Source organism: Anopheles gambiae, chromosome 2 (assembly GCF_943734735.2).
Source record: "Anopheles gambiae chromosome 2, idAnoGambNW_F1_1, whole genome shotgun sequence".
Classification (NCBI taxonomy): Eukaryota; Metazoa; Arthropoda; class Insecta; order Diptera; family Culicidae; genus Anopheles; species Anopheles gambiae.
Genome location: NC_064601.1, coordinates 49,554,487 through 49,576,637, shown reverse-complemented (window position 1 = coordinate 49,576,637; position 22,151 = coordinate 49,554,487). Strand labels below are relative to the sequence as shown.

Below are 22,151 nucleotides of genomic sequence, written 5' to 3'. Positions count from 1 at the left end.
TCTAACGGACCAGTAAGGCAGGGATTAAATCTACTCAAATGAATCAGCGTAGTAATGAAATCAACATTACAGAGCTGCGGTATTAATCTTCCGTTTATGCTTTCCTCCACAGGTCGCGATTGCAGCACCGACATCAACGAGTGTGCCAACTTTCCCTGCCGTAACGGTGGCGAATGTGTCGACTTCATCGGTAACTTCAAGTGCATCTGCCCGCTCGGATTTTCGGGCACGCTGTGCGAGGTAAGTGCGTCAGCAAGATAAAACGCCTGTGTGAAGGCTGTGTGTTTTCTTTTTTTAAAATTTCAAACAAATTTAACGTAATTTACATGCCAATACGGGCCAACCATTGCGGCCAGCATGGAAAGCAGGAGTTCGTTGCAGCTGTCGCATTGAAGTCTTTTGATGCTCTAATGACCGTCAACGGGACAACGCTTTGCGCTAACGGTTCTAATGGCTCCGGCCACGTAATATATGATTATTTATTATGCTTCTTGCTGACAGTCGCGCTTTTTACTCCTCATTTTGGGGTCGCTTGCATTGAATCGTGCTAGCTAATTGGACGCATCGCCTACGTTCGATCATCGGGCCGCGGACCACGCAGCACAGCACAGATGATGGGTTGTCGCGCTGTCCATTCATCTCGATACCTACGGCTCAAGCCGGACAGGAATTTTGTCCCACAAGATAAAGCTAACGTCTTGTCAGCTTTGTCCCGAGCGACTCAAAATATCCCCCCATAGTGGGGGAGGGGAGAGGGAAACCATGGCTTGCAACATTTTCGTTTCATTTTTCTTCAATACCAAAACGAGACCACAGCCGAAGGGAGAACTCGCCTCACGTATTGTCACCCATGACGAATGACACCCACCACAACGGAACGCGCGCACTGTGACAGTGTGAAGCAGTCCGAGCCAGGAGACAGGGAACGACTTAACATAATAATACTTCCGATAATTATGTGAAACCCCTTTGGCTGCGTCCCAGCCCACCAGCTCTGCTGGGACGGAGCAGATCTGGCACACAAGATGCAGAAAACCTACCAGAGCAAAGCGCGATAACAAATAGGACACTGGGAGCCTTTTTTGTGTTAGCCTCTTGGCGGATGACAGATTGACCACCGATCGGTTGACAAACGAGGAATTGCGTCCGCCGCCTCCCATTGCCCCGTCTCCCATCCCAGCAACCATTTACACACACAATACAACGTGTCAACATAATGCAACACAAAACACGCCAACACATCGCACCCCACGACCAGGACGGGCCACCGCGCCACAAGCCATTTAACGAACTTAACACACAATAATATCTTGTTACCTTTCCTCGTTGCTTCGCTTCGGGGCCGCGCGCGGTCCGTAAATCTCGGGGGGAAAGCTTCGTTTGTTCGATCGGCAGAATCATTTGGGCAACAAGGTGAAATCTGGCCGTTTGTGTGTCCCTTCTCGTCCCAAAAAAACGCCCTTCCTCTGACCACCCACTCGAGCCAGCGTCTTGCCGCGGGGGCTGGAAATTCATTCTCAAATCCCGGAATGCGTGTGTGCGTGCGCGTGTTTGTGTCCGGTCAGCCTGCAGTGAAATGCTTTTCTGATTTTATTTTTCCTCCTCCGGTTTAAATACGGTCGCCACCTTCGCCGCAGCACGGAGAGATGGAAGTCCCTTTAAATATTTATGATTTGCGTGTCGGTTTTTTTTTTAGCATCGTGTCCTCCCGGGCGCGGCGCACGGTGCCATCTGCTTCCCCGTGGCCACAAACCGCTGCCCCAATGTAAATGAACGGTCATAAAATAAAAATTAATTTATAAAGATATAAAAAGATAATAGCGAAGCCGTTTCGGAACAGTCGGGAAGGATGTGCCGGGGCAGCTGGAGTGGTGCCGCAGAGGCGCGGAATGGTTAAAGCAAAACAAAACCCATCAAACCGAAAGAAGGGAAGGTATACAAACCAGCTTAATGCTGGGACAAATGCGTGAACGTGTAAGCACGAAGTGAGGGAAACAAATGTATAAATACACCACTGGTGATGGTGATGATGATGATGATGATGGTGGTCATGATGAGAGACTAGCATAAGCGGAAAGGCTCGCTAGGAACTGGTAGCAAGCAGCAGCAGCAGCCGTCTATCTGGTTGGCGAGGATCGGATTGGAAGCAATTTGTCTTTGCGTTAAAACCATTTATCAGCTCATGAATTCTTGAATCAACAAGCCGGATAATATCTCGAGCCAGCAGCTCCGATCCGCGAAGCCCATCTTCGTGCCCTATTCTCTGAGGTGCTTCTTTTTTTCGAAATATTTTGCATACATATCGCGTACCTCGAGCAAACAGCAAACAGTTATTCCCGTGTAACTGGCGTTTTTCATCGTAAGTGATACCGTTCCCTTCTTAAGGCGATCAATCCGTCTAATCCGTCTCGGCCCCCGGGACATGTGTCGTACCTGGTCGTAAACCAAAGCGGGAACAAAAAAGGAGAACGGATATTAGAAATGCAGTAGCACCCAGCGTATGTATTTAATGCCGATTGTGATGGCCATATCCTACCGCCGCCCGCCAGAGGGCTTCTGCGGGTCTCCAGCTCTACAGTATCCCTTCTGCCGTCGGCCCTCGACACTGCCCAGCACTGAGACCCGCAAACAAGTGACACTTAATGAGTATGCAAATGAAACTATCACTAGCTTAGAGCGGGAACGTAAAGAGACAGGTTAGACCTTCGGCCATCCTAAGCTCCCAACAGGCGATTCACATTGTCGACCAACTTTTGGGGTGGCACATCCCCAACAGCACAGGCCGAGAACCCACCCCAGAGTTCGAGGGGAGGGTGGCTAAGCGAGCTGTTTGAAAGCTTGTACGATTGCCTCCAACGTTCTTCTGCTGAACCTGTTTGGTGCGGTTGCAGTGATATCGTCTGCACTTGTTTTCCCGTGCTCCTGTTCGGTATTTTTTTCCCACCGCCTCTCGGCGGTACCCGAGTGGTCCCGTTTGTCCGCCGTTTGCAGTGCAGCGTCAGGCCGCGAGTGCTTGTAGAGAGTTATGTTGTGATGTCAATTTTTTTCACCCCGCACACACACATACGTTTACATTGCGTACGCAATAGTCGTGCAGTTTTTCGCGAATCCACCAAATGGTGCCACCGAGTGCAGCGGCTCTTCGTACCTACACTACCGGTTTGCACAAGCACACACACACAGAAAGAGAAATACAGCAAAGACAAACCATCTCGTCGGGCAAAACGGCAACTGGCCCCTCCGGTGCGCTGCAATCCCGTTGAAATGTTGACTAGAGTGACGGTTCAAGATTTAATATGTTATTCGCCTTTTTATTATCTCTCACACACTAGAGACTGCAAAACGCCACACTTGCGCCACGGTCGTCCGTCCCCGTCGGTCGTGCGGCCGTTTGAGGCGCACCCTCACTACCTTCTTAGCCTCCTTCCTCTGATACCGATTACGAAATGGCACGGATTTTGTGCCCGTCCCAAACCGTTGGCAGGTGGGGGGGGGGAGGAGGGTTGGGGCGGCGTAGCACGGGCACTGGGTTTGCCGGGTAGAAGGGCGCATGCGAACATGCGAACATACACGAACCCCTGGGCACGGCACGGCGGACCGAACAAATGCGCGCTGCGGCGCTACCGGTGCGGTGCAAGAAGCATTTAAAAGCCCCAGCCCCGGCCGGTCAGCTGCTGGCTTGAAATGAAATAAATAAATTATTTTAAATGTAATATAAAAATGCACCAGCGCCCGCGACAGGTGGGCTCAGTGGCGGGGCAAACGGGACCGGTGAATGCACCTGCTGGTTGCTAGTAGCGCTTGCACTTGCACCGGTGCACTGCACTGTAGTGTCGCTGCAGTCGATCGATACGGTTCCATTATGGCCTGTGAGCGCTGTGTATCCCCCCGCACTCGCACACACACACACACCCTGGCAGGGCAATTATGTACAACAAATCAAACTCACCCGAAAGGTTATTTCGCACCGTTCACTCGGTCGGCGACGACGACCTCGCGAAACAAATGCGAGTAGTGTAACTGCTCCTGCCGGCGGGGCAGAAGAAAGCGTTTCGCGCTCGGTTTAGAAAGGGTTGCGGTTTTTTGGTGCGCACAAATACAACCGATCGATCGAGAGATCGAGAAGAAAAAACAAGGTGTGCAAACTCGTGGCGCTGGTTTGCGCTTTTCCGGAAACAGCAAATGCTAGACGCTAATTGATTAACATCTCTCCCTCGCTCGCTCACAGCCGTTTGGCGCATAAAGGACGCTTGTCGGACGCAGTGTTGGAGCATTTCATTATGTAGCTTGCGTAATTGGATGAATGTGTCATGTTATCGGCGGGATTGATATTTTCAACCTGGTTGGGTTGGACCGGGGTGTATATTTTTTTTTGCAATCGAACGCAATCGATTGGGAGATTGGGTTCGTCTTCTCTAACGCTGACGTCCAACGGTTTGTTGGTCGGCGCAGCAGCCGTCTCGTTAGGTTAGATGAGTTTGATTGATCGTGGCACAGCGGGATATCGTGCTCTGGGTTGGAGTTGGAGGATTTATTTGCATGTTTTCATCAGCTGCCCCACACGCCATAGTGCAGCTTGACGATGCATCCCATCAGAAATAATAATTGGAATGCTGAAAAGGAGCTCCAATTTTGGTAGTCGATTCACACCTCCGCCGACACACCAGGGGGGGAACGCCATTCCCATAAATAGTTCGCAGTGCGGGTGATTGATTTTTCTTGCATTACATTTCGTGTTAGCGGCGAATGGTGCCCGCGCATGGATGGCACGAACCGGTCGTTAATCTTCGCACCCGGTAAGCCGATACACGCACCTAACTCCTGCCAAGCGGCAGCAATTAACCATCCCTGTTTGAATCGGTGTAACGTTCCACACCAAAAAACACCCCCGTTTAGCAGATGCTGCTTTGCTTCTGCTGCAAGCAAACAAATCCTACCGCACCCTTAACACTGTCAAGTGCCGAAAATCAAGCGCTGGCAAAAAAAGGCAAACCACAACACACCAGTATCGCTTTACCTTCACACGAGCAAGAGAAAGGTTTGCGCTTGGTGAGAAAAATGTGTAGCATCGCCCACCCTCCGGTCAGCATCCGTTGATGCCGAAAACATTCAGCCACTCTCATCGTCACCGGCAAATTTCTCAAGATCTTCGCCCAGGCATTCTTCGCAACCACTTGGGTTGAAATGCTCAGAACCGCTACCGGGAGAGGAGGGGAGCGGGAGGGCGGCTGGTCGGCGCACCAAATACGGGGCCAAATTAAATCATTGCTAACGAATTGGTTCTCCCTTGCCGAGAGTGGATCATTAAATTAAATCACTCCTGCGAGTGTCGGGAAAGGCCCCAGTTGCATGCCACCCGACAACAACAACAACAACAACGTTAACAAACTGTAGCACTAGCCGGAAGCGGTTGCTGGGTGCCGTGGGAGCTCGCCGGCCACGACCAAAACTGCACCGAAGCGACTCATTTAACAAGCAAACCTGTACTCGTTGTCTTAGTTGACAGTCGGCGGTGCAATGGGGTAGTGCAAGGGGGGATCATTTTAAAGGCGCACAACGAGGGTGGGGTGGTCAAATGCCTTCACCCTTAAGCTGGGACAGCCATTTCGGCTGGCGGTGGGGTGTTAAAAACCGGTGAGCTCATTTTGGAGACAGGTGAGAAGCGCGCTCGTTTGATCCCCCCCGGGTTTGACTGAGCAGGGCAGGCGCGAATATCGATAATCGATTAAATCCCGAACCAGTCCGTGTGTGTGTGTGTGTGTGTGTCCGGAGACTGGGGCCAGCTTACTGTCAGTCAAAAAAAAAACAAAGCAGAGAAATGCAAAACTTAGCGTTAATGCGATATTGTCTACTCCTACTCGACAACCGTGCGGTGCACCATCTTTCACTTTACGCTTTCCTTCCATAGCACGCTCGTTTTGTTTTCTCCCGCCATGTTTTCCCCAATTTCGTCGGTTGGAACCGTTGCCTTGCCAGCTCACATAAGAAGCTTTTGCTGCTTCTCCCCCTCCCCCATACATTCGGTCAAGCGTCTTAAGATTCCAAATATTGATTGACAATTTTCGAACCGTCCGAATCCAGGAATGGCCGCCCCAGAGAAAGGACCGTGCCCCGGCCCGAAGGTGTTAAATGTAACAAGTGTCACGACACGGCCATTCTCACGCCCCTTGTACCGGGCATATAATCGGGATCGATTTATTACGCGCAGCCGTACGGCGTTTTGCTCTGTTTGATTACCTTTTTCTGGCCTCTCTGGCTGCTTATCTTCATCATCCACCTCGTATTTGACACCGGCCCGACAAACGTCAAAAGTTGCCGATTAAAACGTCACCTGACCGTGGCCACCGAACGACCATACCGTTCGTCTCCCCTCCCGACCGTCCCGATCGATCGCTAATCAGATTAGCTGGATAGTAGAACGGAGCGAAAAGTGTGTGTGCGTCCATGCCGAAGATTGTGTTCTATTTTTAAGCAAAGCGCATTCTTCGCACGATCACCACCAGTCACCAAATTGTGTCCGGCTCGGGTAAAGGGACCAGCTTTCGTTTCCTTTGGGTCGTGTTGCTAATGCTTCTTTTCATCGCTGCTGCTGTTGCTGCTGCTGGATTCGGCGCTCAGCTACGAGCGATAATATCATAATCCGAGCTGAGTGTGTTACTCAAACGGTCCCGATGTCGGCCCCACTCCAATTAAATACCATTCTGTCGCATCCCGAGGCTGTAGGCCACAGTTTGCAGAGGGGGCGGAGGCGCTGAACCACCAACCTGTCCCGGGACGCACCGCTTCGACCACTTTCCGATGGCTAACATTACCATAAAAATTTGATTTTATGCTCGTTCAACATAAACAAAACTTCTACCCCGGTATCGGGCGATCATCGTATCGGTTCGCGGTGCCGTTTTGTGCCCCCCACCCGCCTTCGCCAAGAGCGGGCAGAAATATTTTATTGCCCACTATCATATGCATTCTAATTGCCGCCGTGCGCTCAATCCACAATTTGTTAACCTTTTTGCGTTTTCCTTTTTTCCGCCTTTTCTTTTTTTCTCGCAGGAGGCCAAAGATCATTGCGTATCGTCACCGTGTATCGAGGGTCAGTGTTTGAACACGCCGGGCGGCTACTACTGTCACTGTCCTCCCGGTCGCGCAGGCCGTCACTGCGAGTTTCCGCGAGTACCCTGCGAAAAGGGTGGTCCCTGTGCAAACGGTAAGTGTACATTCGTATCCATTTTTTTTGTTTGCTTCTCCCCGTTCTTACAAGATAAGGCAGCATGCGATGCGCAAAGCTGGGTGAAAAGCTGCGTCGTCACTGTTCCAAGAGCAGTCGTTCCAAGAGGAGGATGGGGAAGTGACTATCGACGACGTGTGTCTAAATTAAACCACGATCGAAAGCTCGCTCGATCGGCTCGGCCCCATTTCTTTTCGCACCTTGGAGTACCCCAATTCGGACATGGTGGAGCCACCGTGAACATTAGCATATTCGTGACATCCAATTTATTGCGCCATATACGCCACCGCGATGACAGCCGCCACGGGTCGCGTTGGGAGCATCCCAGCCGGGCTGCTCTTCCGCCTGCTTCTCCCAGTGCTCGCGAAATGAAGGTGTCCGATTTTTGTGTCTTTGGCGCTGACCAAGAGCGAGAGAGAGAGCAGCAGCAGCAGCAGCATCGAGATGTATCGGAGCGATAACGGAAGAAGCGCCTGGCTCAGGTTGGACGACAGGGGACAGGGGCGGGCTCGCTGTTGCCGCTAAACAGCACAACGCATCGTCCACCTAACACATAATTATAATAATAATACAATAATTCATTATAATATTTCAACGCGCTTGCACGGACCGTCACGCCACACGCTCTGCCGGTGCCATTTTGCTTCCCCCTTGCGGTCGCGACGCGTCGAAGCGAATGTGTTTATTTTCCACACACTATCACCACACTATCAGCGAGCATCAGCACATCGCTCTTGACTGTGCGAACCGGTGCCTGCTTCACTTTGCGCTGTGGCGAACTATCGAAAAGAAGCTCTTCCCTCTGTCCTGCGCTGCAACACAACCACCCACTTTTAAACCTCCTCGGACCGCTTGGAGGAGCAGGTCGCAGGAGGAGGAGAAGGAGCATTTGGATAATTTACAGCCAGTGCCGTATTTGGTGTATTTTATTGCCCACCATCAACTGCCGACAACGACGGACAAACTCTGGCCAGTGATATCGCCCCGGTGGGATCTGTGCCGATTCTGGCGTTTCGGTGGCAATCGCATCCTCGCTCGTCGTTCCACAGGGGGACCCCCCCTGCCTACCTCTCTTCTCTGTGGAAGGACACTGGAGTCGTCGTAAGGAATGCGACAAGTGGCTCTGAAGATGTGCTGCCTTCGATGAGCCGTTGAGCTGTTCGCTGTTCGGCTGCCAGAAGACGCGTCTGCGCCGTGCGCGATCTCACTTTCTCGGGTGAAATCGAGCGTTCGCTGTTTATCATCCACCAAACGGTGTTTTATTTGCTCGTTTCCCCTCGGTCGATCATGTTTGCTTCATGTTAAAGCTCTTCTTCGTCTTCTTCTTTTTTTTTTTTGCTGCATCTCACGCACCAGATGCCGATGGGAAAATCTGTCAAATGCAATTTATTCGCTGCGCGCCGACCCTGGCCGCTGGGAATTTCGCGAACGGAAAAAGCGTTTCCTGTGCCACAGATCGGAGGGCTATAAATTAGTATCATGTGTTGGTGCACCGCGCCGAACACGCTCTTTCTTTCAGCCAGCGAGAAAAAAACCTTCCACACCACTTTCCCTAAAGGACTAGACAGCCCGAGTAGAATTTCGAGCAAAGGGCGATATCGAGCTGCTCGAGCTGTCCGTCCATCGTCCTGACAGATCGTCGGATCGTTTGTCTTGTCGGTGGCTCCTGGAGCTCCCTTCCGCTTGTTTCCGCGACGGGGCTACACGACACCGAGGCAGTTAATTATCCCGCGGGTTGGCTCCCATTCGTTTTCCCACCCATGTGTGCGCAGCGTTCGCATAATCGATCGGGAAAACGATCGGGAAGCGTGAAACGACGAACCGCTCCCCGATTCAGAGTGACGCGTCACGATGGACACGGTTCTGGTGCAGCTGGCCGATCACAGCGGGAGCCGAGGGTATCGGTCCACAACCTGCTTCGGGTTGGAACATATTTATTACACCCCGCATGTCCTGTTGTGCCGCGTAGAATTGGCGCGATCGCTCATTTTCTGCCCTCTAGTGTCTAGGGGTACACCACACCACGGGACGGGTTAGATTGAAGCTGGTGAAACCACCGTTTCTCGCAGACGTTCCCAAATGCCAACCCATCGTGATCGTGCACTGCGTCCGGAGCGAGCCAGAGAGAGAAATGTCCGTTAACATGTTCATTTCCAGATATGATTGTCATTGTTGATCGTGCGGCAATCATCGGTACGAATGCGAACGATTGCCTCCTTAACGCTCCCCCTTCGAACGCTAACAAATTGCGCGTTCATGTAGCCCTTGTTGATCCAGATATACATCATCGGCTGAGGGGCCGCTCGGGAGACAAACACCCGCGAGCGACCTCCGTCCTCCACTACGCCCTACCCACAGTGCATCTGCCCGAAGTGCACCTTGCCCTTGTGCCGTGCCGTGAAAGCGATGGAAAAATCATGTCCGCGGGGGCCACGACTCCCTTTCTCACCGAACACTCGATTTAAATTAACAAGTTTGTTAACAGTTTGTTCATCTGTCCAGCTCCATATCGTTCTACATCGCTCATAAGCGGATCGAAGCCGGGGTCCGTTCACGGCCCGATCATGCATGATCGCTGCACCATACCGGTGCCTTTCACCGATCCGCGTTTGAACGGCTGGATGTTTGCCGTCTCGTTGATCTGGTGCGATCGAATCGCGCCAGCTCCACCCAAAAACTTCCACCCTCTCAGTCTGCGCCGTCCGCCACAGAGACATGATCGCCGTCCCCTGCCAGAATCGCCATTTATCGCACTTCCCTCGCAAAGCATTCGTAAGCCCGCGCACACCAGAGCGGGGCTTAAAATAATGATTCGCTTTTGTCTTTGGCCGTGCCCTGCCGCATACCTTCCATTCACACACACACACACCTTGTTCCCCCCCCCCCCCCACGTTCGCGCTAGAATCACATCATCGGTCCAGTCTCGCACCGATGGGCGATTGTATAACATTAAGCTGTATGTCAAAACTGCCAATTTGCGGACGATCCGCGGTCGATCGATCGTCACAGTAGATCCGCGCACGGACACTGCAAACTTTGAGACAATCTCCAACCCCCGGACGACCCCCGGCCAAGACACCCGCCCTTCCCAAAACGGGAGGGGTTCGTTAGCGCGTTGGCGATGGGAAAAAATCTAGCCAAAAATTGAACCGACCGAACCTACGAGCCCCTAGCATGATCGACTTGATCGCCGACTTTGGGGCAGCCTTTGTTTCCACACGAGTTGGCGTGTCGTCTAGCTCCAAAAGCCGCACACACACACACCCTCTTGTGTGCGTTACGGCGTGTGGCCACCGCTCGCAGCGCTGAAAGAAAGCGCGCGATCGCGCAAGATTCCGTTCAAGAGCTTCCCCCAAGCCGCGGTTTCGTTTCGTTTGCTGTGCGCGCGCAGTTAAATGCTAAGACACGCGGGAAGAATAATTGACTCCTTGGATGGAAAATGTTGAATTATTTATTTGGGAAAGCCAGTCGGCCAGAGGCTTCCCGACTCCCGGCACTGCAACAAAAGCAGCGTCCAGTGCACGCCAGTGCTCCCAAACCCTCGGCTAATCCGGTCGAGTGGAACCATCCGCAAGCCCGTCTCACCGCGTAAATTGTCGATTTTTAGTGGAGTGAAAGAATTTTGATTGACACTCGATAGGCAACGAATGGGGCGAGCCCGGGAGGGGGTGTGGGCGGCGAGAGAGATAGGTCAGCCAAACCTTAGAAGGAAATATGGACGGACGGGACGGACCATATGATTGGGTTACGAGTGTTGGTTCCACACCTTTTCTCCACTTTCACGGGTTGTGCACGGATGGTAGACATTGTACGCTTGCCCGGAAGTGGAACCGGGCGTCGATCGGCCCTGCCGCTGGATTTGACGCCCTGGACTATTTTCTCGGACCGTTCTCTACCCCACACTAATTGCCCAACTGCACCCTCGCGCAAGGTTAATTGGATCGCGCGGCTGAAGAAATGAAGAATTTTGTTACCGAGCGCAAATGCGTTTGTTTGGTTAATTTATGTTTTCACTCGCTGCCATTTCAAAACCTTCTTTTTAATTTTGTTTTACTTCTAACGCGTCTCAAACGTGGGAATTGATTTGCTTCCCAATTATCTGCCCACGAATATGCAGCCCACAGCCGCGCGGGCTCGCGACTGTTTGCCATCGGCAACCGGCAGCATTATTAGTCACACCCGCCAATCCGAGGAGACACATTTGGACGTGTTTTAGCTTTCTGCTTCCTAATTCTTGCACTCCTCCGAATGGCTTTCCTTCTTCCGGGAAGCTCTTCTCGGTTGGGTTTTTTTTTCAGTACTTCAGTACCTTCCCCCGGCACATCTATTAATCACTACTTATGTTCTCACCCAGTAATTGACGCGCGCATCGCACAGAAAAGCTCGCCTGCTCGAATTCACATTCGCAAACAAGAACCGCGCCGCCGCATCACGTAAACGCGAAAATCGTGGCATGCGCGCGCACACCCGCCCGGTCCCCCACCCGCCCGCTCGTACGGTAGCAGAAGCGTCCCACGATGACACTTGCGCGGCAGTTAATAAACGATCCGATTTGCGCAAACTTGCGCAAAGATGACTCACGGGTCCCGCGCGGGCCGGGCCACGGGTTCTGTATGAGTGTGTGTGTGTGTGTGTGTGGGATCCATTCCAGCGGTGGCGGAAACATCGGATCCAACAAGCGGATGCTTCAATGCTTCAATTATGTGCGCTGCCGCACCTCATTACTGGCCGTGCCTAGACGCTCCCGTGTGCCTCCCCTTTCTTGCAAATGGGATGTAAATATGAAATTTCTATAAATTGAATTGAAATAATAAATAAATTTGCTGGTAAATCTTTTCTACAGCTCCACCCTCCTTCTCCCTGCGCGAATCCCGTGTTTTGCACGGTAATGAGATGAAATGAAAAGCGGGGCAGAGAGTGGCACGGTTTTAAGCAGCACCGCGCCTCGTTACCGGAACGAAATTGCAACGGCGACGTGTCGGCAGACGCATTGCAAACATCAGCCATAGCCACCGCGAGTCTTACAGTATGTCAGCAGCGTGCAGCGGCATGTAAGGCGTGAGATCGAAGGAAATCAACCTTTTTCTTCGCTCTCCCAGCTTCCACTATCGGAATGCAGTGGTGGGGCGGTGGTGCAAACGCATCCCGCCAAACCCATACAGCCTATGTTGCCCCGGCGCGGGTGCCGTACACATAATTAACTTCCTCCCGGGCTGCTCCGGAAGATCGAACCCGACCTGGCCGGGCAGTGTTCTCGCTCGACAGCCGGGACCCAGCCGTGTGATTGTCAGTTAAATGAGAACGTTTTGATTTGCAGAACATTGATCCCTTGATGGCCGGCTGGGGCGGACTGGGCGTAAACGGGGAAGGGGTGTGTGTAAGCTCGTGCAAATATGTTGCCGCTCGGTGAAGGCTGCGAGATCGTTTGATATCAAACCGTGCCTTATTTTTGCGCTGTCCATCCGCTGCTGGGCGTTTGCCGCCCGAAAGGACCGCGGAATGGAATGGATCCTTGTTAGCGACCGATGAATAGGCAAATTTTCCCGCACCCTGCCCTCCCCCGACACGATGGTAGTGTCTTCTTTCCCGCCGGTGTGTAATTAGATGGCAAATAAGGGGAAAAACGGGCAGTGGCACGATGCTGTCTGCTTTCTTGCTGCTCCAAATGGATGCTAAATTGGATGGGATTACCCCTTAGAAGGAATAGTTTTATTGGACTAATTCTTCTTTTGATCCTGGCGCATCGCGCTGGATTTTATTTTCAATCTCTGCAACGCCGATCGGCGAGTGTTGATAGTGATGGGTGGGAAAATGTCCCGGCGCGGCATAAAATGGGAGTTAAGTGTCAGCAAAATGTTGATTTGGCGTTTCATTTTTTCCTCCATTGAATCCATTTTATTTGTATACCACAAATCCTAAAGTCTATTGCACCCAACGTGCAAGCGCCAATATACATCCATCCAGCACCAACACTGCTTACTATATCCCCAATATATTGAGCATAAGGAGAAAAAACCCATAGAAAATCATAGCCATACACACACACATAGATGAAGCCGTGGGCGATCGATTCCGCTAACTAGCCTAACAAATGGTATACGGAAGGAGTCGCCGCAGGTTGGAGTCGCGGCCGCAGCCGCATGACTAATGATCGCTCGATCGCTCTCGCCTCAGATGCGATGAATAATTAGGTTCCTAAATGCCTCGGTAATTAATACAATGCTGTTCCAAATTTAGAACCACCCTTGCCCCCCTGGTTCTACCTCCAAGCCTTCGTTTCCCAACAGTACGTTTCATACAGATTTCTCCATCCTTCGCTCCCGTTGCTTCTCCTCGTTGCTCGAAAGCTTTGTAAAATAATGACAATATGATTGAGCTTTCCTTCCACTCTTGCACGCTCGCAGCCTATCGCATTACGTTCGTTCTTTTTTGTTGGTTTCCTTCCCGCAACATCCCCTTGGTCAAATTATGCTTCGTGTGGCCGATGAACCATAATGGTTCCACCACCAGAGCGCTCCGGCTGCTCGGCGTATCGCTTTGGAGCGCTTATTTCGCTTTATCTTTTAACTCACTCACTGACTTGGCCTGTCTGTCTGTCGCTCGTGAGGATACACAAGCTCGTCTGAAGCTCCTCACACGGCGCTGGGGATGGAGACCCGGTTCCCGGACGATATTTGTATAATTAATGGAACTTTTCTACTTCCTCGGATGCTTCGCTTAAGACACACCGGAGGCACACACAATGAGCTAGCGAGGCAGCGAGCGGCTCTTCATCTTCATGGGCGAGAGTTAAAAAGGATGCTGGCCAAAGGGTGCGAAGGAACAGAATATGGAAACAAAAACGCCGAACAAAAACACCATTTTTTGTTCCCCACACACACATACACACACCCACAAACACGAACAAGACGAAGAGGATGGTAAACGCTAGCACAAATAAACAAGAAAGAGTAACTACACTGCCTGTAAGCCGTTTTCTTTCTTATTTTTTGATAAATTGTTTACAACTTATTTATGCCTTCAAAAAGCGTACCCCAACGAACAACCCACCCCACCCAGGCACTGGTATCTCAAATGATCAACTGATCGTACACAACCGAAAGGAGCACAACCGAATTCTACCAACGTTGCACTGGGCCAGTTTAAACCACCACGCACAGTAATGACAACGAATTAGGTGTGCTATGGTGGGCGCTCTGTTCACGGGCTTTGATGTGTTAAAGGGGATTTCCTGCAGGAGCCCGTGCCTGTCCCCGTACGAAATACTCTACGCATGGGACCCGTGCGGTGTAGATGAAGATAAATTAATGATTACGGCCAATATTTGTCATAGCTTATTGCACAGTGCCCACTGCTCCCACTGCCTCCAAGGGACTGGGAGGTTCTCAAAAGATTCTGCCCGTTAACATAGCCCGGTCGTCCCAGCCAGATGTCCCACAATAGTTTGAACATTGTTGCTACTCATCACTTTATTTTGTTGCTTCCATGCAATCATATTCTTGTCTTGGCTGCCTTTCTCTTTTTAACATACTGTTTCTTATACTTGATTGCTCATATTTTTCAATAATGTTTAACCTCTTTCCAAACAAACGGACAAAAGTAGGTTCCGTTTAAAAAAAGTGTCGTAATTGATGTTAGATACGATATGATACAAAGTTTTCCTGCCTACATTTGATCGGCGTCGGGACCACTGCTACTGATTCCCTGTTAGGAGTGTTAATCCAAATACGAAACCCGAATCCAAAAGCATAACAACCGCACCAACAAACTCACCTATTTATTAATGTGAATTGAAAAATCAAGCACCTTCTTTTTTCCTTCCATTTAACGATGTTTGGCTGGCGATTGTTTGGTAGGCCGAGGAAAGACAATGTAACCAAATGAGGCCGCGTATGCCCCCTTTCATTCTGCCCTCGGGGGAGGGTGGTGTCACTCGGAGATGCCCGCGCAGCAAGAAAGAAAATTGGTCGTGCAAACAGCATCACTCCCGGCGGCTCCCGGCGGCTTCGCAGAGGAAGAATGTTAATGTGCTGCGGCGATGGGAAAACACGGGATGAAAACGGCCCAACAAAACAGAAACAAACACAGCCCACAAACGAGCCTCAATCTGTCAGCGAGCTTCCGCCCTTCTCCCCCCCCCCCCCCTCCCGCGAAAAGCCTACCCACACCAAGTGCTGATAGGAAACCGCGACCGATGGCTAGCAATGGTTCCTGTGCATTAGCCTCCGGATTGAGATGCTCCATCGTCGTACTGCACACAATGTGGTTTCTCTTTTTTTTGTTGAGAGTGTAATGTTGTCGTTTTTTAAGTAATAAACCAAAAAACTCACAACCAACAGCAACAGATAAACAGATAAACATCGGTTCTAGAACAACGGAACGGAGCATCAAAAGAAGCGAGGCAACAGAAGCGGGACTAAGTGCAACAAACACACTGATTAAGCAATTAAAATGACTCCCAGCGTTTGATCGCCTGCAATTGCATGCCTGTTTTTGTGTGTTTTGTTTGTTTTATACACACTGTTGCAACGATGAGGTGACGCTGTGGGTTTATTTCGCCATTTTCGCTATTTATTATCCATCCTGTTCCCTTTGCCCCTCTGTTCGTCCGCGTTTGATTGCTTCGCCATTCTTTTCGTGTGCCACTCTTGAGCGAGCCACTTCTCCCCTGAAGCGTATCAACAACGTATATGAAATATTGATCCTCGCAACATAACAACCGACACAATCGTTAATTAAGACGTTAAAGCGTAAATGGTTCTTTCGGAATGGCAAAGAATTACAGGCTCTAGGTGTAAGGTAGTAAACAGTTCAACATTGATGTAATTTTTAATTGTATTTTCTTCTTCTTCTCCGTATCTTCCTCTTGCAGAAGCTGGCTGCACGATGCCAACCAGCAACGATACGGCGATCTCCGGCGGCCCAATCGTGGTACCGATTCCGTGCAGCGGCCGCGGCAAATGTGAGTCCGGCCCGATGGGGACGAGCTGTGTCTGCCAAAGCGGATTTACCGGGCCATTCTGTCAGCATAGTAAGTGTCTCAGGCCAGCCCTCGACTACCCTACGCTTGGAACGCATTTCATTGTGCGTGTTTTGTTTGGCCATTCTTTACTTCCAGATGTCAACGAGTGCACCTCGAACCCGTGCGCCAACAATGGCATTTGCATCGACGGTGAGGGAGACTATTCGTGCGAGTGTCAGCCGGGCTGGACGGGGAAAACGTGCACGGAGCGGGCGATCCAGTGTCTGCCCGGCCAGTGCCTCAACGGGGGCTCCTGCATACCGTCCCAGTTCGGGGGAGCTCCGCACTGTCGCTGCACGCTCGGCTGGGGCGGTCCGTTCTGCAGCGAACCGCTCGACCAGTGCCAGGGCCAACCGTGCCACAATGGGGGGACCTGCGAGTCCGGACCGGGCTGGTTCCGGTGTCTCTGTGCGAAGGGGTTTTCCGGCCCCGACTGCCGCATTAACGTGAACGAATGTTCGCCCCAGCCGTGCCTGGGTGGGGCAACGTGCAAGGACGGCATCGGAGGATTCACCTGCATCTGTCCGGTCGGGCGGCGTGGTGTGCGGTGTGAGATTCGTAAGTCATCTCGCTTGCAAATTTGTGTTGTACCAAACGCTCACTAACGTACGACTCTTTTCCTTGCTTACAGTGCTCTCCGATCCTTCGTCCGTGTGCTCAAACACGACCACCAACTCGCCGTACGATCCACTGGTCAGCAGTGATTCGCTCAGCAAACCGAAGGATGGTGGTGCTGCTGCGTCACAAGCGCCATCCGATGAAACGAACTGCAATTCGTGCATCTGCGTGAACGGGAAACCGCGCTGCTCGAACCTTTGGTGCGGGTTGAACAACTGTCTAAACCGGAACCAGTCCAGCGGGGTCGGATCGGGTTGCGAAAGCCACCAGGTGTGTGTGCCGACATCGCAAGAATCCTGCCTAACGCCACCGTGCCAACCGCGGGGTGATTGCCGTACGTTTGAGCCATCCAGACGGGTGGCGCCTCCTAAGATACCGGCCCCGACCGACTGCTGGCCAAATCAGGTAAGGGGCGGCTCGAAAGTGGAGCAAGCAAAGCTAGGCACGCAACAGAGTGGCAGCTAACGTGTGCCTTTTTCTCCTTCCATCCTTTCAGGCTACGCTTGGAACGGCCTGTGCCCGCATTTCGATACTGCTCGAGTTGAACCGACTCGTCCGGGGCACCTCGGTGGACGGACTGTGCCATCTGCTCCGGCTGCAGCTCGGCGAAAAGCTGATCAAAAATCCGTCCTTTGACGTGTCCGTCTTCATAGTCGTACTGTGTGATCTCAAAGCTGGAACCAACGACACGATTGAAGTGACACTGGTGAGTGTGCTGAACTGTGTTCTTGCCGGACAACGGGTAATAACATTTTTCCTTTTCTTTCCTCTCTCTCTCTCCCATCCACAGTCAACCCCTACCGATCCCGTCGGTGGTGCCTCGAGCCTAACGGAGGCGGTACGCCTGCTGGCGGAAATACTCTCCCGCCAGCAGGGCGTCCAGAACGATTCCTTCCAGACGGATCTGGTCGAGGCCGCCCCGCTCACCTCGATACTGGAGGTGAAGGTCGAAACGGCCCTGGTGAACGAGGGCAGCACCGGCTCCAACTACCTGATCGCGGTCGGCTTTGGCATCGCGATCGTGGCCCTCTGTCTCGGTGCCGTCGTAGCGTTGCTCTGGCGCCAGAAGGTGCACTCGCACAGCGGCTCCGGCACGAACCTGTCGCCCCATCTCGACCTGTCCCGCGGCATGGACGAGGAAAAGTCCAACAATCTGCAGAACGAGGAAAACTTTCGCCGCTACGCGAACCCGCTCAAGGCGAGCTCGAGTTCGCTGCGCGGCGCGATGGAGCTGAGCTTAAACCCGGCGCCGGAGATTAACCAGATCGCCGGCCCCAGCTCGGTGCATCACCGATCGCAGCAGCTCTACCCGCCCTGCACGCCGGACGGCGCCGAGTTCGAGAAGGATCCGGACAAGCAGAAGGCGGCCAACCGCAACTCGCACATACTGCTGCACAAAACGCAGAACGCCGACATCATGACGAAAAACATTGTCGGCGCGATCGACAGCCAGCACAAAGACTTTGGCAAGCGATCGATCAACGATCACACCGCATCGTCGGCGGCGGCGAACGTGAGCGGCGTGGCCGCCAGCGGGACGCAGTCCGTCGGTGCGACCAGTGGGACAGTGGCGGCACACCCCGTGCCGGACGCCCCGGCCGCCGGCAGTACGCTGGCGCCCGAATCGGACGTCCTGACGGTGCACGTGTAGGTGTGGCTGATGGCCCGTGTCCATCACGCTGCTACAAGCAATCCTTAGCCTAAATAGTATCGCTCAAGAGCACACTGGATGATAAGGGGAGCACCAGAAGATCGACAGTTCATTATTTTATTAGCTTATTTTTATACATGAGTAACTAATTTATTATTCGCCAATGCGCTTCGCTCGTTTGTTAACTGTCTGTCTCGTCTATCTAGTGCTTTGTTGTACATAGCTCTATCCCCCATTACACGAAGTAGAGCCGCAATCGAAAGGAGGGCAATCGCGGAACATTTCCATATTCGGCGATATTCTTACGTTCGGACATCCCTTAGGCAGGAGAGCAAAAACGCCCATTTTTGTTGCTGTGCAAGTACACGTCATCAACCGCATTGCACTGCACGAGCTCGTACGCACAATCCCGAGCTAGTTAGACGCTAGTGACGGCTTGTTAGCCAGCAAATGTAAAAGAAAGGACGATAGAGCAGGCTGTTGAACGAATTCTCTTCTTCCGAAACACACGGTTTCAGATTCTCACGCGATCGATTCCACACGCGTATATACTACACCGTATGCCTTCTAGCTCAAGCATTATTTCCTACGAGCCGTACGAGTGGGGAAAACACTTCTGCCCCTCCTGTGTAGCAGTGTCCAACGAAGTGGCACATCCTTTGCTTGGACAGAAGAGTTAAATTGTAATGTGATATTAAATAAGGGAATCCAGCGAGGGATAGAGAGTTGTTTTTTTTTGTATTTGTTCGCCTTTAGGGATAGCATTTAGGGCCATCTAGAGAGTAGGTACGTGCGAAAAAGGGCCAACCCCATTTTCTAACCTTTGCCCACAAAACACAAATCTAGGCTCACGCGGTAGCGATTCAACGCGATCAGTCGGCAAGCGGTTGGCCAGTGACATCCCCCAACGATCACTAACGGCCAACTATCTTCTGCCTGCCATTATGCCGTTTTTGTTTGTTTGATCTGTTTTATCGCGAAACCCCCGAACAAGGGCTCGGGAAATTGTACATGGGAGCGCTGGCATACTAGTTAGGGCTAGGTTTTAGCGGAATAAATAGTTCCTTGTTTAGTGTTGTTTGTGAGTGTACAATTAAGTAGCAAGCAGAGTAGGTTTATACATTAAGGGAAGTTGAGAGCGCATTCCAGCAGCAGCAGCAGCAGTAGCAGAAGAAGAAGAAGCAGCAACATGTACATTATTGCAAAACTCGAAAACATTAACTCAAAACTATGACAAAATGTACTCAATATTATTTAAATGCGTAGCGTAGGGCAAAATTGCAGAGGAATAGAGAAAAAAGTGGATCAAACGAACGATTGTGTGCAGATTGTGTAAATATTGTAAAAAAGACAACAAAGATTTGTGAGCGAAACGACCATAAAACAACGAAGGAATCTCGTCAAAATGCCGTCAATTTTAAAAAAGTACACACAGTGCGGTATGGTTTAAGGAACAATCAAACGGCCAATCCCGATAGGAAGGAAGGAAGGTAAAACGTTTAGAAAAGAAAGTAGAGACATCACACAATAACACAACACATTCCATTTTAACGACAAACAAACGGTCACGAATGCGTACGTGGCCCGCCCAGCGTCATACGATCGGTAGTACATAGTACTTAAAGCTTAAGACGTCTCAGTCCCCACTTTCCGGAAGGGGGGCTAGCAGACTCGTTATTACATTTCATCTGTTCATCGTTTCATTATCGTTCATCCTCTCATGCAAACGGCATCACAAACAAGTAGCAAAACAAACAAACAAACGATCAGCACTAGGAAGAAGCATCAGGCAATCCGAGGTAACGTGAGAAGCAAATGGGCACACAAGGATGTGCAGAAAACAGGAAGCAATAAACATATTATGAAATTGAAAATTCAAACCCAACTCCGTATTCGTCCTTATTTCTGGCCCTTCCGTTTGGCGGACTTTACAATCGGCCGCTCCGTCGGATGTTTGGTGAGGTACTTCAACGCCATCGCACCCGTGTCTACCAACTTTTTCGGAGCTTCAAACGCATCCATCAGCGCCTCGAGCAGCGCACGATCGAGCTTCAGCCGAAACCGTTTCAACGCGAGCACAAACTCTTCGCGCGTTAGCAGCGAGGTTTCGGCATCGCCAAACTGAAGCATCAGATGCCCCAGATCTCGCTTCAGCTTTGCCTTCTTTGGCTTCTGCGCCAAGAAACGGCTCCGTTCCAGGAGCATCTCTTGCACGTCCACCGGGCGGGCCGGTTTCGCTCTCAGCACACCCTGGTAGATGATCTGTTTGGCGGGATACTTGCGCTTGCAAATTCGGCACAGTTTGGCCACCGTTTGGGGGATAAACTGAAACGGACCCAGCGAAAGTACCAACAGCGTAGGATGGCGCATGAAGGTACGCACCAGCTCGACTAGTACGGTGTCCTCGAACACATTGCTACCGAGCCAAAGCTCCACGAGCGTTTCACTCTTCTTCGCCAGCTTCACTACGAACGACAACTCCACCTCCGACAGCATGTTGCATTCTAGTTTGAGGCACTTCAGCTTGGACTGTTGTACAGCTTTTGAAAGAGCTCGACCCATCTCTTCCCCTCTTAACCCGTTCCAGCTGAGATCAAGCAGTTCCAGCGTTTCATTTCCGATCATACCCAGCAGAAGGGGCACGGTACATTGTAGCTCCTGATACAGGTGATTACCGGCCAGTAGCAGCTCTTTCAGCGTCTTTTGGGTGGAAAGAAATCGCCCGATCGCCTGTCCGCTGGTCGTGTCTAGATGGTTCCAGCTAAGGTCTAGCATTTGCACACAGTCGCTGTAGAGCAGTGCGCTGAACAGCAGTGAACCTCCCCGGTCGGTGATTTGGCAGTGAGCTGCTTCCAGCAGACGAACGCCCGAATTTGATAACGCATCGCCCAACACCTCGATACAATCGTCGTCTAGCGTGTTGAAGGAAAGCGACAGATGAACGATGCTTTGCAGCTCCATCAGCACATTTCCCAGGCATCGGGCCAGCGACACGTTCAGCAACCGATTGCGACTTAAATCGAGTCGTGTTAGACATTCTGGACGTGCTTGAAGTAAACCATCCAGTACGATTTGTACGTGTAGGTTAGTGTAACCGCAACGCTGCAAGCCAGAACAGTTGATCTGCAGATAATCTTAGGAGTAGAGACTTTAACGTGCTATCAAACCTACGTTGAAATCAAATTCCACACTTTCCGACGGAGTTTGTTCCACAGCATCCAGCAGTTTTTCGACACGCCGAAAAGACGTCGCCCCAAAAGTGTTTGATTGCAAACGATACCATTCTGAGATGGTCGGTGACTTTTCGTCACCTGTTTCAACGCTTTCTAGCCTACGGTCGAGATCTTCTAATGCTGCAAACTCTTCCGCATCATCTACCACGGACGACTGAGAGCTGACGCGGTATGGACAGACTTGAATTTTTCGAGAAATATCCTCTTCAACGTTCACTTCTAATTTTGACGTCATTTTTTTTCTTCTTTTTGCTGTTTTATGCACAAAATATCTCTCTAGACTTAATATCTATAAATATCATGGCTACTCGATAAAACGGTAGCGAACGCAAGCCTCCGGTAATCCGCGTGCACGCATGGGAAGATTGTTTAATTTACGGCTTTAAGACCGATAAGATATCG

General features: G+C 51.3%; 2 protein-coding genes across 2 annotated transcripts in view; one reads left to right on the top strand and one right to left on the bottom strand.

Moving 5' to 3' along the window:
• The window catches only part of LOC1273981 (protein serrate), a 105,941-nt gene extending 85,545 nt beyond the window's left edge, over positions 1-20,396 (top strand). The window contains exons 13-19 of the mRNA XM_061651024.1: positions 113-240; positions 7,051-7,204; positions 16,098-16,256; positions 16,344-16,805; positions 16,879-17,270; positions 17,362-17,571; positions 17,656-20,396. Coding sequence (XP_061507008.1) covers positions 113-240; positions 7,051-7,204; positions 16,098-16,256; positions 16,344-16,805; positions 16,879-17,270; positions 17,362-17,571; positions 17,656-18,516 — 2,366 coding nt within the window. The 3' untranslated portion in view covers positions 18,517-20,396. The remainder of the gene's footprint in view (positions 1-112; positions 241-7,050; positions 7,205-16,097; positions 16,257-16,343; positions 16,806-16,878; positions 17,271-17,361; positions 17,572-17,655) is intronic.
• LOC11175479 (uncharacterized) lies at positions 19,243-22,132 on the bottom strand. Its single transcript, XM_061651026.1, has 2 exons — positions 21,688-22,132; positions 19,243-21,618 (listed from the first exon to the last, which is right to left on the bottom strand). Exons 1-2 carry the CDS (start codon positions 21,982-21,984, stop codon positions 20,416-20,418), a joined length of 1,500 nt encoding a protein of 499 aa, XP_061507010.1. The 5' UTR covers positions 21,985-22,132; the 3' UTR covers positions 19,243-20,415.
• Positions 22,133-22,151: the final 19 nt, after the last annotated feature.

Coding starts and splice junctions, on each gene's coding strand:
- LOC11175479 (XM_061651026.1), bottom strand. CDS start 21,984: ATGACGTCAAAATTAGAAGTGAACGTTGAAGAGGATATTTCTCGAAAA. Junction 21,619..21,687: donor GTGTGGAATTTGATTTCAAC/GTAGGTTTGATA, acceptor TCTGGCTTGCAG/CGTTGCGGTTACACTAACCT.